This window comes from Alosa sapidissima, chromosome 5, assembly GCF_018492685.1.
Source record: "Alosa sapidissima isolate fAloSap1 chromosome 5, fAloSap1.pri, whole genome shotgun sequence".
Taxonomy (NCBI): domain Eukaryota; kingdom Metazoa; phylum Chordata; class Actinopteri; order Clupeiformes; family Clupeidae; genus Alosa; species Alosa sapidissima.
The window spans coordinates 37,668,377-37,685,318 of NC_055961.1; the positions used below are offsets into that span (position 1 = coordinate 37,668,377).

At 38.1% G+C, this 16,942-nt stretch overlaps 1 protein-coding gene across 2 annotated transcripts in view; it reads right to left on the minus strand.

The window, feature by feature from the left end:
* The window catches only part of si:ch1073-416d2.4 (coiled-coil domain-containing protein 42 homolog), a 33,714-nt gene that overhangs the window by 12,418 nt on the left and 4,354 nt on the right, over positions 1-16,942 (minus strand). For both annotated transcript variants that reach the window (XM_042091380.1, XM_042091379.1), the window contains exons 2-5: positions 15,826-15,949; positions 12,711-12,756; positions 12,389-12,565; positions 8,621-8,778 (exon numbers count right to left, since the gene is read on the minus strand). In XM_042091380.1, the coding sequence (XP_041947314.1) occupies positions 8,621-8,778; positions 12,389-12,565; positions 12,711-12,756; positions 15,826-15,935 (491 nt within the window). In that variant the 5' untranslated portion in view covers positions 15,936-15,949. The remainder of the gene's footprint in view (positions 1-8,620; positions 8,779-12,388; positions 12,566-12,710; positions 12,757-15,825; positions 15,950-16,942) is intronic.

The window sequence follows — 16,942 nt, forward strand, 5'->3', positions numbered from 1 at the left end:
TGTTAGTACATATTATTAGGCCTTCCTGCAATTAATAATTTGTAACAGCACAAATATACTCAAAATAAAAAAATACACTAATGGATGGTTTTCAATGTTCTACACTTTTTGTAATTCTTTTGCCAAAAAAATTGTGCTTCTGCAATGTTTAGAAATGTTAACTGTTAGGGGGCACAAAGTAGCACTACAAAAATTGTTCAGAAGCTGCAACCAAGTCTATATTTGCAGTAAATTAGGGGAGTAAATGAGCGGCCCCACCTCAAGTGGCACGGCCCTGGTAAGATGAACTCTTGTGTGTGCTGGGCCCTCTCAAAAGCCCTCGAAAATAGTGTGTTGAGTCCTTCTCACGTGTAAGATCTAACGTTCGCGTTCACAATTTCAGTCAGCAGGGGGTAGCCCTGTTGAACCAACACTAGAGGAGCATTCAAATTCTGCAAAGTAGAGGCAAGGGCTCACTGTTGACATGTGGTAGAAGCTATCTTGCCTAGCTCGGGTAGCCTACCCTATGTACTGAAATAAAGTGGCCTTACTCTGTCTTCTAGTTATAATTTCTTTCTTTTGAAGTCTTTGTACTGTAGCCAGGATAAGGTTGATTTGAGGGTAGCCAATGGAGCTGTCTGTTAGCAGGGTAACATGCCCAAACCTTTATTGCCCCAAAGGGAATTTGTCTTGCACTCCTGAGAGCCACATTGCAAGCAATAACAAAACATCTCGTATACAAATAGATAAGACATAACAAACAATTTTAAAAATCCAGGCCTAAATTAAATTATTTGGCTGAAATGTCCATGGGCAATGATGCTGACTATATATCAAACTTTTGTTTAAAAGTATAATTAGGACGGAAGCGCCACTTAAGATTGACCATATTGTCGTTTTGGGTCAAATGGCCTTCTGAATGGGAGTGAGGGGCACTACTATTTTGATCATAGTATCACCAGGGTCTCTACACATGAACGTGAGCATTGAGAACATAGTTTACAAAAAAGAAAGGTTTTGAACACCTCATTTTAGCAGTTGTTTTTTCCACTCGCCGCCATCTTGTCAAAAACGTTCTTTTTAGTAAACTCTACACAATCAATGATCTCACTGTTCCATCTTCAGTGATGATGCATAATTAGGGCCCGAGCACCAGATGGTGCGAAAGCCTTATTGTTTCTGTAAGGATTGTTGTTATTATTATTATTATTATTATTATTATTATAGTTGGTAATATCCTGCCGCACTTTGCCTTTTTTGAGGTGGTTCCCACAGCCGAAAATGTGGCACACATAGCGGATGTCCAATAAAGCTGTCATGGACAAAGGTTTGGCCCCCGGTGTGGCCCAGGGTCTCCATAGAGCCCCCTTATGTCATTGAGTCTTGTGGTCAGCAAATAGTTTCACCCACACACACACAAGAGTTGGTAGAGATATGGACCTCCCTAAGATGAATATAAGGGGAGGGGGGGTCATGCCCCCCCAGCCCCAGTGGGTAGGCTGAAGGAGTGTTTAGGATAACTTGTCAGTTGCACAGCATATCACAAAATGTATGTCATAAATTGGTTACTTGGAAGCATTCCATTGTACCACACATATTTGTGGTGTAGCGCCACCGAGTGAATATCACTGATGTCGTCACATCCAACAGGAAGTGAGTAAGTGTTTCCAATGTATAAAACGTGCAAAACAAAATAGCACACACAACAGATATGTGCATTTCACACATGCACCACATGTGAGTGCATTGTTAGATTCCGAAATGTCATGGGTGTATGTATGTACAGTATATGTGAATGCTGTGTTTGTATGGCTGCTGAAACACTGTAATTTCCCTTTGGGGATGAATAAAGTCTATCTATCTATCCTATCTATGGTGCCCATGTTGTAGGGAGTAATGCACCTCCACACCGTCAGAGATGTTGGGTTTTGAACTGAGCAGTACAACAAGTTGGATAGGTTGTATACCTTGATAGGCCCTCTCCTCTAGCCCAGATGAGTCCATGATTTCCAAAAATAATTGCACATTTTGATTGGTCTAGCCACAGGACCTCAGTCCATTTTGTAAACCAGCTCAGGCCCAGATAATACGGTGGTATTTCTGTATCATGTCTAAATACAATTTTGGCTGTTGCATGGTAAAGTTTACACTAGTATTTCTGAATTGAGTATCAAACTTTGCTTATAGACAATGGTTATCAGAGGTTTTCCTGAGCCCATACAATGATTTTCTTTACAGAAACAGGTCTGGTTTTAAAGGTGTTCTAAGCAATGCTGGGTAACGCCACTTCTGTTGACATTCAAACAAAACAGAAAGCTAGCTCGCTACTTCCTCCCCCTCCCTCCCGTGCAATTGAAACTCTCCTAAATGTAGATAGATAGATACTTTATTGATCCCCAGGGGAAATTCAAGATGTGCATCTCGTCAGTGATTTGCTGGAACAGTTTGTTATGTTTTTATGGGCAAGGTTTGCCCAAGTTGTTTTGTGGCTCTTTTTGGAACCTGGGTTGTTCATAGAGATTGCATTTTTTACAGTGTATTCAGGACACAGGCAGCTAGCGGATGGTGAGGGGACGTTTGCTCTAAGTGACAAAAAATGTTTTAGCCTAAAAAACGTATGACAATCGCTTAGAGTGCCATCTGAGGTCCAAAAGACCACGGCCATCAATTGTTTTTCATTTATTGCTTTTCAGCTCTATCCCTAGTTTGCAAAGATTTCTCTGGATTCTCTAAATATTTTAATAATATTACTGTAGATGATGAACTCCCCAAATACTTTGCAACTCCATGTAAAGAAGCATTAAAATTACATTGTTTCATCATTTGTCCACACAGGTTTACACAGAGTGATGAATACCCCTACATCTTTACTTCTACAGTAAGATGCTCCTTTTTATACCTAGGGCCCTATGATTTCCACAATGCGGAAAACACAGACGGAATCACGGAATCTACACATGAAAACGGAATTATCTTATGAACATGGAATTGCACAGAATTTGCAGATATTCTGTTGACACAAAATAAACGGGCGTTTTTTCTAATTCACTTCACTTTACTTCTGCTTCACTTTTATTTCAGTTTACTTTAAAACAAAAAGCATATAAGAAGGGCTCGGACTAGACTGTGACCGAAAGACATTAGTTAAACGCGTTCCGTAGTCGAAGAAAACAAACAAAAGAAAATAATATGACAAAGAAAATAAGCGATCCCGACAACGGTCACAAAACACTAAACTGTAAACTGCGTGATTGCTAGATAACGGGGCTAAACAATACTCCAATGACTACTATGAGTCTGAAAACAACTAGTTTGCAACACATAATTGACCTGACTCGCAAATACACATGTATAGCGACCATATAAATCAAAAGGGAAACTTAAGAACAAAGCTAAATCCACTGCGGGCAAATCCCTCCAGCCAAGACAATGACAAAATCAGTAGATGCAAGATGTGAGTTTGTGGAAGATTGTTGAAATGTGTGCAGAAGTTTCTTGAAACATTGCAAGCAGTCCCATTCCCAGACACGAATGTCAGCAACCTCAAGCAGACGCGCAGACCCACAATTCAAAAAGTGCTGCAATAGATTTCACCGAGAGCGCAACATCAAGCGCCTTGCCATCATGTAGCCATCCTTTAGTGGAGATGTGTGCTAACAATGGTAGGCTAAATGCTCTAGAAAGCAACACATATTTAAAATAAAACAAGAATCTACAAAAAAGTAGGCTACTTTTAAGTAGTTGGACATTTTGAGTAACAGTCAAAGTGCCCTTTGAGATCTAAACTTGCAGCCTAGTTATGGCCATGTAATTGAAGTTATGTAGGCCCTAGGCCCTAACTGTTGTTTTTGAGATTTGTTGAATGTTTGGCTCAATGTTGGAGAATTTTGAATGATTGGCTTTGCTGAATATTTAAAAAGCTGAATTGTGTCTGTCATTGAGTTTTTATAAGTGAAGACAAGTAAAAAAAAACTAAAATTAAATCCGAAAAAACGGAATTTGAGAAAAAATAAAACGGAATTTGGAAAATAATAAAATGGATTTCATAGGGCCCTACATACCCAATCATGTTGCCAGTTACCCTAATTAGTTGTAAAACATTCCTACTTTTGTTTTCTTAATCATTATACAACTTTTTTATTGTATTACCCCCGTCCCAACTTTTTTGGGACATTATGGTAGTGGTTGCTAGACTGTTGCTAAAGTAATTAAGATGGTTGCTAGAGAAGACAAAGTGGTTGCTATGCTAAATACAGTGGTTGCCATGCTGGTTGCTAGGGTAATTATGATGGTTGCTATAGTGAAAACTAGGTTGGCATTGTGGTAGTAGTTGCTAGGTTGTAATTGAGATGCTTGTTAGGTTGTTGTTAGGGTACTGTAGATATGGATGGTTGCTAGGTTGTAACCTAAATAAAAAAAATTGCTATAATGGTTGCTAGGGTAATCATATTGGTTGCTATGGCAGTTGCTAGGTTGAAATTAAGGTAGGGTTTGCTAAGTAGTTGCTAGGGTAATTTAAATGGTGGCTAGGTTGTTGGTAGGGTAGATGTGGTGGTTGATATGCTAAATAAAGTGGAAGGTTGAAATTAAGGTAGGGTTTGCTATGCTGGTTGCTAGGGTAATCATGTTGGTAACTGGATTGACATTATGGTGGTGGTTACTAGGTTGTTGCTAGGGTAATTAAGATGGTTGCTAGGTTGTTGATAGGGTAAATATGGTGGTTGTTATGCTGAATAAAACGGTTTCTATGCTGATTTCTAGGGTAATCGTGTTGGTTGACAATATCGTAGTGGTTGCTAGATTGTTGCCAGGGTAATTGATGTAGTTGAGATTGAGATTTTTTGGCAGGTGACCCTATTTTGATGTCACAAAATGTTGGCGACCCCAATCATTCACATGTAGTGAAAGAGAGTGCAACTCCTCTCTGCTGTAACATCCAGACGAGAGCGGTACTTTGATTTTCCCCAAATGTCCTTGCATGTCTAGTTGTTTTTATACTTTGTTTTGAACATTGATCAAGCATAATTCCATCAATCAAACATCTCAAGTGTCTAAGTTTATTTTTACTTAGCTAGATTGTAATGAAAGATCTGAGGCCGGATTCACAAAAAAAATTCTTAAGATACATATTAAGTAGATTTCTAAGAAAAATTAAGAAGTCCTTAAGAATCTTCTTCAATGCCATTCACCAATACTTCCGAAGAACTGTCGTATTTCTGAGGAACTTCTTTGTTTTCTCACTTCAGAACTTCTAAGATAAGGATAAACCTATAGCCTGCATCATTCATCAACAGTGTTACCTACCGTCAAACGATGAAATCCACGTTTCAATGACAGACACACACCATTCAGTGCCATTTAAATCTGGCTAGCGAGTTCTCTGCTACTAACGTAGCCTTGCAAGCGGTCTGGAGTAACGTTTTGTTTACAAACCGTTGCTAAGGGGAAAAGACATGCTTTCAACAGCACTCACGATTAGCTCAAGTTTCTAGGTTGAAATTTTCAGTTTTTAATAAAAAATGCTGCCATTTCCATGGACATTGTGTTCAAGAAATGAAACGCGTTCTAAACTGTGACGTCAATGTGCACCACATGCTGTCACGAACCCTTTGGTTATGCCCATTTTCAGTGGACAGAGGACTTACCGGAAACAATAGCAGCAAGCTAAAATTAGCAATAAATGGTAACCTTATATAAGTACTAGGGCTGTCAAAATAACTGATTAATTTCGATTAATTAATTTGAGAAAAAAATAACTGATTAAAAAAAATAACGCAGATTAATCGATTCCGTATGACCTTTGACCCCGAGCCGTTGTAGTCAGTAACCATTAGACTGTAAAATTAAGGAGAGAGAAGAAAATGTGCTGACTAGATCATTGATTGGAACATTTACTTTTAAACAACAAACAAAATAAAGTGTTGATTAAAATAAAGTCCTCTGCAATGTCTGCAGCAAGGAATTTGCATATCACCGGAGTTCATCAACTTTAAAGTCGCACATCAATGCAAAGAAATAGTGTTGACATTAGGGGAAGTGTTAATTTATTTTCATTGTGTCCCCTAGGTTATATCTGTGGCCTGATATACCTTGTATGTGAAAAACAACTTCTTCCCGAAGCACTTTTGAATTTATTTCCTCAGCATATTAGGTCATATCATAGATTATTATGGCCATTATTAAAATAATAATACAAGAGTTTTTGAACTTTAATGTCACTAATGCTGATTATTCAATGATTTATTTAAATTAAACATTTTAAAATACTTTCACAGCAAAAAATATATATGCGATTAATTTAGATTAATTAATCACAGAGTATGTAATTAATTAGATTATTTTTTTAATCGATTGGCAGCCCTAATAAGTACACATAATAAAGGCTGATATTTCAAACAAACTGTCAGTAAAACTGTTCAATGTGTTTATAGGAATGACTTTAAGATGCTCAACTTTACACTGTAACATTTTTAAGACAGGTGCATTGTTGTCTTAAAGGCCCCCTATGCAACATTTTCATTAAAATAAAATCAATAAAACATTTTAAAAATCATTGTGATGGTTAAATGACCTGTTGTGGCGAGATTGGCGGCTTTCCCTGCTCCCTCTACCGTCTCTAGCCTTGCAAGATCTGCACTAGCGTCCCAGCAGTGTTTGAATCAGGAAGTCCCGTGAGAAGCAAGAACGAGCGAGAAACACAAAATGCTTAAAATTCTCTGGACATACAGACACACGCCCCCCTCAAGCACTGATTAGCCATGCCGGCTAGCTATTAGATGGCTTCATTTTTTAGATGTTCATCATGGCAGAGCCAGCGAAAAGACCAAAACGACGGTTGTGAAATATGCAGCCCAAAACTGTAGGTGGAGCTCTGTAGAGAAAAATGCGACAACAAAAGTGAGAAATCGGTGAAGAAATGACTGGAGTTACAGAAGGGCCCTTTAAAGTTGCGAAGAAAATTAAGAATACATTTAAGATCTTTGTTTTCAGGAATCTCATTTCTTCAAGTTTTGTCTTAGGAATAATCATAAGAAGAGAGTTAAGACAAAAATATAAGGGGTCCTATTTTCGCGACGCAAAACCCGGTGCAAAGCCTATTATTATCTCAACGCAAAGCTTTTTCTTATCTTACACTTCACTTCTTACACTTCACAAAATCGCTATCTTACACCATCTAAAAAGCATTACGCCACTGACCAAGAAAGACCTGGGGCCGTATTGCCAAAGCCTTTTATCTTATATCTACCACTAGGAGTACTCCTAAATCACACTAAAAGATTTTAGCTAGGAGTTTTCTCTTAAAAGTTATTCACAAAGCCTTTCAGACCTACTCTTAGTAAGGAAAAATGACAACTCCTAAACTAAGAGCGAGTCTTCGTTGCTATGGATGACGTCATTACTCATGCACAAGCTTGACTAAAGTGACCACCTTGACTGGCTGATGATTGTAATGCGGGAATACCTCCCTTACGATGATGAGTGACAGGTGACAGGTCTGAGAATGTGTGCGCTACACAAGTAGTGCGAAGGACGGAAGATGATGAATAACTGAATAAAAAGGCCTAGCCTAAATGAATAAAGAGTAAGGCAAAACAAATAGCCTAGTAGCCTAATGAAACATACGGATTGAAGCAGTATCTTTGCAACATTATTAAATTAATCTGTAACCATATGCCTATGCCTACGTTTACAAAGAGGAGAACATTTTAATTTGATTCATAATTAAATGTTACATTTAATTTACATGTTGACAATGAGTAGTTTGAGTATGCATACAATGCAAAATTGTTCCCTCGCGATCGGAAGCTCCTCTAGCCGCATAGGATTTCAAAGCATCGCGACACGAAATGCCACAAAACGCGGTTTGTGGATAGGTCTTAGTGAGTTAGGAGTCCTCTCGACTTCTTTTAAGCTGTCCCAGACGCAGATACAGTGTTAGCCACCATTATTACTGAGTCACTCACCAAAACTCTACCTCTTTCCTCTGCCTGTCGTTCCTTCCCCTGTTCTCTCCCTGGTCCCTATCTCACCTAGGTGGCTCATAATTATAGGGCTGTGGCCCGTCACAGGTGTTTTCGTTGTTTATAATCTCCTCTGAGTCTGTGTCAGGATCCATTACACCATTTGTTGAACTTGACCTGTTTGCCCTCTGTTCTCACTTCCGGTTAGTGGTTAATAGATGTGGAAGTTATTTTCTCACAATTTTATGTGAGATATGTTGTTTCTGGCATAATTATCACTTTTTTCTTTCTGAGAATCTAGATCTTTCATCATTTATCTACACTATGCTTTGTAGGGGTTTCCAACCTGCAAGTGGTTCTTTAATATCTTGAAAAGTATAAAGTTTATAAAAATTAAAATTACATAGCTGAAATGCCCTTTTCAAGACCTATGTTACAAAGTTTGAACGTTAAACAGTTCAAGCTGAAGACGCAGAAATTTTTTGATAGAATAAGAAGACTTCATATAACAGTAAATGAATGCACTGTAATAAGAAGACTAAGGAAAACAGTACAGTACATTTTCATGTGCCAATTTCCAGCTCACCGGAATAACGGTAGGAAAGTTGAAGTAGTAGACTCCTACTAAAGGATTGTAAGGATCAAAGTGATATACCGAGAGCCTAAAGTTCTTTACTTACCTGGTCTGCAGCATTTCTAGCTCTTTCATGAGTGCCATGAGTTCTTTGTGCTTTAGATTATTCAGCCTTCTTTCTACCTGGAACTTTTTTAGAGCTCGTCTGTGTTTAAGCTCATTCTCCTCCACAAACTTCTCAAACTTTGCTACCTTATCTTTGATCTGTGAAATCAATGGGAAAAAAAGAATTATCTGAAGACAGGAGCTTCACTGAGACAGGAGCTGGTGCTGAACTGCTTTTTGTTTATCTGTGTTTGATGGGTGTGGCTTAGCGATAGGTCAACTGACCTTTCAGTCGAGTCCCACCTTCCTATTTATCTGTTGCTAGGTCAGACAAGCAATGACTATGTGGGGGTCCACACTTCCTAACTTGAAAATCCTATTTTAACTGTTTGGTAATATAACCGTGGTAACTTGGTTTAGGATCTTATTTAAGAAACAGAAATGACAAAAAAATTGCTTCCACATCTGTTTTCCAATCACAGCTTAAGATAAGAAAATTGTACTATAGAAGCATCCTTTTTTGTTATTATTATTATTTTTACAACACAAACTCACTCAAAGGCGTATGACCAGATCATGGCTTTACATCAAATCATTTGTACATTTAGGTTTACCATTGCAACATACAGTATTACACATAGTCTTTGGGAGGTTGTCTTTTTATATATTTTTTTCCCCTTCATTCATACTTCTGCTGTTCTCAGACACACACATACTGTATATCCCTCATGCACACACCCTATCCAATCATTCTTCATACATACTCCCACACACACCTTTCACTAATTCACGGATTGGGATAAATGCAGAGACCAAACACGGGATCAAAAGAGTATATATACTTATACTTATATACTTATACTTTGGCGACTTATAAATTGTTTTAACCATCTTTATAAACTCATCTGGGAACCCGTAAACTTCTAACACTTTAAACAAATATGCTCTCTCTAGCCCAGTGGTCCCCAAACTTTTTCTTCCGAGGGCCAGCTCACTATGCCTGGCTCTAAGAGAGGGCCAGAGACTCGGAGTATATCAGTAACCATAAATAGCTTAGTGCTGTGAACAACAGCAGTCTATCTTAGTTGAATATTCCATTACATTTAATCATAGGCTACTGCAAATTAATACCATTGTTAGCTGTGTTTATGTTGCCATCATGCCATATCAGTGTAAAATGTAGCTCAAATGAAATAATACTGATAAAAAGACTTTAGCATTCCCAAAAGTATTAGCAGGGAGTCCCAAAAGTATATTTTATTCAAAATGTGTGAATTCTGAACTCTGTGTCTTTGCATACACAGCTCATGTCGTGAACAAGTAATATCCTACAAATAATTCAAATAACTCAAACTATGAGAGTTTTATGAAGTGCTGGCAAAAACATCTGACACCACCATTTTAACTTTCACTCATGAGAAATGTGTGAATTGTGAATTTGTATGAATATTTGAACGAGTGAATAAAAAATAGAAATAATTATCCCAGAAAGTCCCAGAAATATGACTTGAATAGAAGTTAGTTAGTTATTAACAATTAATTGATAAACTTTTAGAATACTTTGAGCACTGATGCAGTCAGCATAGGCCTCTTACATGTTTGCAGGTAGGCCTACATTTCATTCCGTTTTGGATGGCAAACGCAAAACAGCGCCAAAACAACCACCAGTGGACAAAAAGACTATTACACGTGTACTGTTAAGACTTGCCATAGAGAATGAATGGGGGAAATTACGGAGGTTATAGTTTGACGACGTCGTACTCCCTTGCGGGGCAGATGCTATATACCACGGACATAATTTGGAGGGCCACCCAAAATGAGGTGGCGGGCCATATCCGGCCCGCGGGCCGTAGTTTGGGGACCACTGCTCTAGCCGATCGAAGGCTTTTTCTGCATCCACAGCCATAAGTGTTAAGTCTATTTTATTTTTCTTTGCATATTGTATTAATAATAAACAAGTCCTAGTATTGGTTCTTAAATCTCTATTTTGTATGAATCCTGTCTGGTTTTGATGGATGATCTCAGGTAGAATTTAAGCGAGTCTATTATTTATAACTTTAGTAATATTTTTTTTTTATCACAATTAATTAGGCTAATAGGTCTATAGTCCGCAAGAGTATCACAATCTGTTCCTGGTTTTGGCATTACAGAGATAGTTGATTGGTACATTGTTTGAGGCATTGTATATTCCTTTTAGACCGAGTTCACTACATCAATAAAAAGGGGCTCAATACTTGACCAAAAAGTTGAGTAAAATTCTATTGGGATACCATCCATTCCTGGAACTTTTTTTAAAAGGGATGTTTTAACTGCAGTTTTAATTTCCTCACAAGTAATGTCTTTCCTAAGTTGTTCCTTTTGTTTTGCTGTTAGACATTTTAGGTTAAGTGATTTGAGGAAGGGAATGGGGTCTGATTATTTTCATTCTGATGCATATAGATTATCATAATACAATTTGAATTCATTATTAATCATCTGATTGTTTGTATAGACTAAATCTGATATTTTGTTTTTTATTGATATCGGTTGTCTCCTAACTGCTTGACTAATGAATAGAAGCATCCTTACCTACAAAAATCTATACTTTCTTAAACTTTAAGAAAATCATTATGATGTCCTGTCATCTCCACCAAATGATAAGGCTAGTCCTCAGCTATCCTCCTAGGCTATGTGTTTTCTAAATTGGTGGTAGACGGTAACATGTATCTCCTACTTTAGCACTCACTCCTTCTCTCTCTCTCTCTCTCTCTCTCTCTCTCTCTTCCTCTCTCACTCTTATTTTGAGAGTTAGCAACCTCAACAGTGTTTTTATTATGCTACTTGTTTTTATTTCATTTTTACGTGATTCAGATTTTCTTCCATTGGTGTTTACAAAATAATAACTGAGCACTCTTTTTAATGAATGGCCTATATGGCCTGATGTGTCGGGACACCAAGTGGCCATTCACACTTTGGATAGGTGTCACTAAGGGGTTGTTTACATGTATCTAGATATTTTTATAAACATATTTTTTCATGCATTTGGGCCTTTCGAGTTTTAGCTCCCTCAAACGGATATTTTTTTTAAAAAGCCCTCCAAAGTGAAGATTTCTTAAAGTGCTGAATTATGTTGCTCTGTGTAACCAAAGTAAAACACAAAACGATGATGTGATTGATTCTATGTCTGTGCAGTACGTGCCTGAAATACCACCAGTGTCAATGGTAATCTAGCATGGTACCGATACACTGATTTGTTTAAAGTGTAACCATGAAGCTGTTAAGGGTGTTGGTAGGCTTTTTCACATTTTAACTGATGCTTGACATAACACGTGTGGATAACTGATAATGTATCTCCATCTCATATTGTAGGCCTATCATACTGTGTTGTGATCCATGCTGCCGTCCAATGTTTTCTCAACCCCATTGTCATTTCTGCCAAACTGATAAACTAAATCACTGGTCTTACATCTCCTCCCATTCACAAAATATACAAAAAAGCACACAAAACATGAAAAACACAGTCAATAAGTGGGGATACTGTGGAGAGAATAAGGGCCACCAATCGCGTCCATTCATAGAATTTGTTTAGAAAATAACCGCTGTCGGCGTAAAAAATGTGATTGGTGGACACAGGCCCTAACCATCATAAATCTGAAAACTGATGAAAATTGGGTAACATATTTGCATTTTTTTCCTGAAGGATATATCAACTGATAAAAGTATCCCCACCTGAATGTGCAATAGTAGAGGACAAATGACAAAAACAGTGCCTTACTCATATCTGACTCACCTGCTGCTGTTTATGCTGCAGATCAGCCCTTTTGTGTTCCTGGGCTTCCTTTCGAACTTGAAACTCTTGTCGTTTGTGTGCAAACTTACTGTCCAACTTATCCAGTTCAACTTGTTTCTTTAATACAAGGGTTCGCTGCATGGTGTTAACTCCTGTCTCCAAAATCCTACTCTTGGACTACAAAGGAAAATCCCTCAGTGTAAAAGGTAAGGGACAGTACAGAAATTGACCTGTGCCCGTACGAGTATGCATGATGAAAATTAACAGAAATACTCTATACAGAATTTTTAAAAATAAAATCTTCAACATATTGACTTCTTACCTCTGTTATAACAGGGATCAGATTAGTATCACCATCCTTCTGCTCTCTGTCACACAAAAACAAAATGGTGTTTTTCAAAGAATTTGACCATAAAAAGCATATGATAAAGGAACATGCCACCGTTTTATGAGGTTGGGTTATTCACTGTCTCCCCTAGAGTTAGAGAATTGCAATAGAAATGGAATACACCACCTCTTTCATTCCGATTAAAATTCTGATCGGATCAGGCATTTTTTTTTTCCATTTGAGGTGTTTATATGAACATTCCGAACTAGTCCGATTGAGCTGTTATTCGGTTTCTAATCGGATTAAAAGTGTCCATGTAAATGTGGCTAGTGTAGTAGTAAGTATGCTATAATGAATGAGGTTCTCCACTCCAAGATCTGCATCCACGGCTGCGCAGTTTCAATAAAAAATATTACAGTCACCTACATGCTTGGGTGTGAAAAAGAAATATGCGAACAACAACATCTCTGGTCTTGTTCAGGGAAACAACGATAAAGGAGGGTGCCTGCTTGATAACCCCAATGAAATGCTCTCAAACGCTGTTCTGTTGATGTTTTTGCTTTGATAGTGATTTTGTTTTGATGATAAATAGGCTTGGTTTTTGATTGGCCGCTGTGGGACATCTCTCCTATGTATATTTAAAATTAATTTATGAAGAAACAAGTCCTTAATATTGATAATCAATGATTTTAACTTCACCAGATGTTCTTTGTACTAGGTACTATGGTAACTTGCTTGGTAACAACCGTATAGTATTATCAGGACATCAGTTAGCAGCTATACTGTAGGTCGATTTGCCAGCTCTCAAGTATTTGATATGTTTTTTTAGCTTAATTTCTTCTCCCCAGAAACAAATACCGTATTTTCCGGACTATAAGTCGCAGGAAAAAAACATATATAAGTCGCACTGGACTATAAGTCGCATTTGTGACCCTGCAAGGCAAAACCAGTCGTTTTGGTCAAATTTACAAAATTAAGTTAATGTGCTCACATGAACGGCCATTGACTAAGCTTTCCAACGATATGTATATCGAGGGTATTGCAAAAAGTATCGCTAAGATAGGTTGAAAAACACTGGTGTAGGCTATAGGCCCACTTTTAAAATGTGCTACTGCTACGTCAATGGAAAACTTCTCCTGTTCCGTAAAAATGACGGCAGGATATTTCTAAAAGTTTGTGCTTTTGACCGTTCGTGCCCTGAAAGGCAAGTCTTTCACATTCATATTCGGTTACATCTGCCAAGAACGATAGAGAGCTTACACATTGAGTAACGAGTAGCCTAATGAGTAGGCTACATTTTAGCTCTACTGAAAAACCTTATGGACAAATAACAAATGGAATGACTGCTAATGTGTTTAATCTTCACCTAAATAAAGTCAGGGTTTAACAGTCAAAACGTATGTTTAGAATCCTTATTAATGCCAAAATGCTACATTAATGAGTCCCTCTGTGCTTGTAGTTCAGTTAGGCTTCCTGGGGGAGTGGCTTGGTAGGGCAGTGAAGAGCAGTGAAAGGCAGGGAATTATGGGAGTTGTTGGCTTTCATCCACATGAGCAAAAAGCACATTTTTGGCTTTTTCTCAGTCAAAAAGGCACTGACTTCAATGATGACTCCACATTTCTACTTCATAAATGACACAATTTAAATACACATTCATCTTCCGAGTGGTGAAATGCTCCTTTAAAGGGGTGGTTCAGGATTTTGGACATAGGACCTCGTTTCCAAGTAAGCAAGTGTGATATTTATCAGTGGAGACCGTTTTCAACACATTTCATCCAGTCGTTCTAATTGCAGAGTTCGCAGGTGCTAGGCTAGCGCAAGTCAACGGTATGTGCTAGCCTGCCACTAAAAACAGTCTTACCTACTCCAAAGGACACTCGAGGCAAATTCCAGACAATCGATGTAAATGTCTGTGTTGATAGAATAGTGTAAGAAATACAACTACCCTCGCATCGCGTTGCAATAGTTATACTTTGTTCCCTGAAGTTGGTAGTAGTCATTTTGCATCTCAGCGGCGGACTGATATTACCAAGGCTACTACTAGGTATCCCCATTGGAGTGCGCTTTACTGTTTACTTTTTGGCGCAGTACTACTAACTGGAGCAAGTATAATTCCGCCGCTGCTAAGACACTAGTCCCTCAAAATGTAATGCGATCGTTGAAATGCAAGGATAGAATAATGTTAGAAATAAAACTATCAATACAGACATTTACATCGATAGTCTGGCGTTATAATTTACTTGCCTTGGGTGTACTTTGGAGTGGGTAAGACTGTTTTTAGTGGCAGGCTAGCACATACCGTTGACTTGCGCTAGCCTAGCACCTGCGAACTCTGCAATTAGAAGGACTGGATGAAACGTGTTGAAAACGGTCTCCACTGATAAATATCACACTTGCTTACTTGGAAATGAGGTCCTATGTCCAAAATCCTGAACCACCCCTTTAAGTATTGTAATATTTTAATGTTTGTATATACTGAAGACTTGTACAACTCAGAGAGATAATGCAAATCGCCGGAGGAAGAAAATACAAAACTACCTGTCTAAATCGATTCAGCTCCTTATTATTCATTCAAGTGGAGGTTTGCAGCCAGGCTTTCTTGGACTAATCAGAGGCAGAGCAGGGCTGTTCTTGGAGTGGAGGAGGTGACATGTTTCTGTTCTAAAGTGAAGCTCCACTCCCTGTGGTCTGCAGTCTTTTACACAATGTTGTTGTTACAGGAATCAATTTTAGACTCACTACCTCAGCAGTATATGGTGTTTAAAATTCAGGCCGAGGGGTATACCGATACCAATTCTTTATTTTGTTACTTTAACAATACTATTGACATGTAAAGAAAATTCAGGGAGTTATTTACTATTTGGCCGGGATTATTTTACTTCCCAATTCCAGAACCCTACCACTTTTAAAAAGCTTGCTACACCTCTGGTCAGACTCCTCTCTATTTGTTTGCACCTCGAACAAAATGGCATACCTGATGTCGGACCAAATTTTCCGGCTGTTTGTATCACAGAATTATTATTAGTGGTGGTGGTGGTTGTGTAGGTGGTTATGTAGGTGGGCCTCACAAAGCCCTAAATGAGAAAGCTTGCATGTTGACTTGGCTTACCGCGTCTCTTGTAATTGTGTGACAAAAATGTTTTTCATTTTGTTCTCCACTTGAAGGGTCAACCGAGGATCGTCCTTTGGGCCTATTGATGGAAGAGTCGATGTCTCCATGTTTTTCCCAGAACCTGCGTATTTGTAATTTAACATAATAGGTCAGGGACAGAGCTCTATAAAGAGTTCGGCCAACTTGACAATAGGCACCATTTAACAACCTAAAGTCAGACAGCCGTACAATGTAATACGGGGCAAACATTACAGGTGCATATCAAAAAATCAGACTACTATGTAAAAGTTCATTTGTTCTGTAATCTATTGTGGATCTTTCATATATTCTAAATTCATTACACATACAGTGAAAACTTTTTTTATTTTAATCTTGGTGACTACAGCTTACATATCATGAAAATCAGAAATCAGTATTTCAATATTATTAGGAAAAAGAGGTTACAGTGGGTCCCCGTTAAGTTTGGACGGGTTCCTTCAGGAATCACGATCCCCATTTTCTCAGCAGAAATGGCACAAACGGCAGCTGACACAAACAACCACAAGGTGTCACTTTGGAGTTCTGCCACTACTATTTTTGATGCGACTTGACTTACTGCTTCCATGATGCAGTTTCCAAGTCAGTAGAACAATCAGAGAAAGCTGAGCCATTACCAAACATATATGATAATACAATAGCGTGAGTTTATATATCTTATACCCTATTTGTCACGGTTACTTATAGATTTGATAGTGTAACGATAAGAGCATAAGAGACTTTCAGCGGGGGCACGGAAACTTAATTTGATCACGGTAGTTTAAGCTTACACTTGACAAAACATTCTAATATGAAAATGTAGATGCAATTGTTGTAAGATGGTGCAGCTCCTTTAAGAAAGCACCGTGCAAAAAAGTAGACGTGCTGGAGCGAGTCATATTCAAAATGCAAAAAATAACACCGCAGATAAAACCAATTATCCTCATTCATTGCAACCGCAGCATGCCTGCTTGCCAACGTTTAAACAAAATATATCAAAGCACCTTTTGCGTTTGAATGTAACACGAAAAAATGTTTAAACAGCTGGACAAATGATTTAGCTAATTGATTATAGCCTGTACACCAGCAATTGGAACAT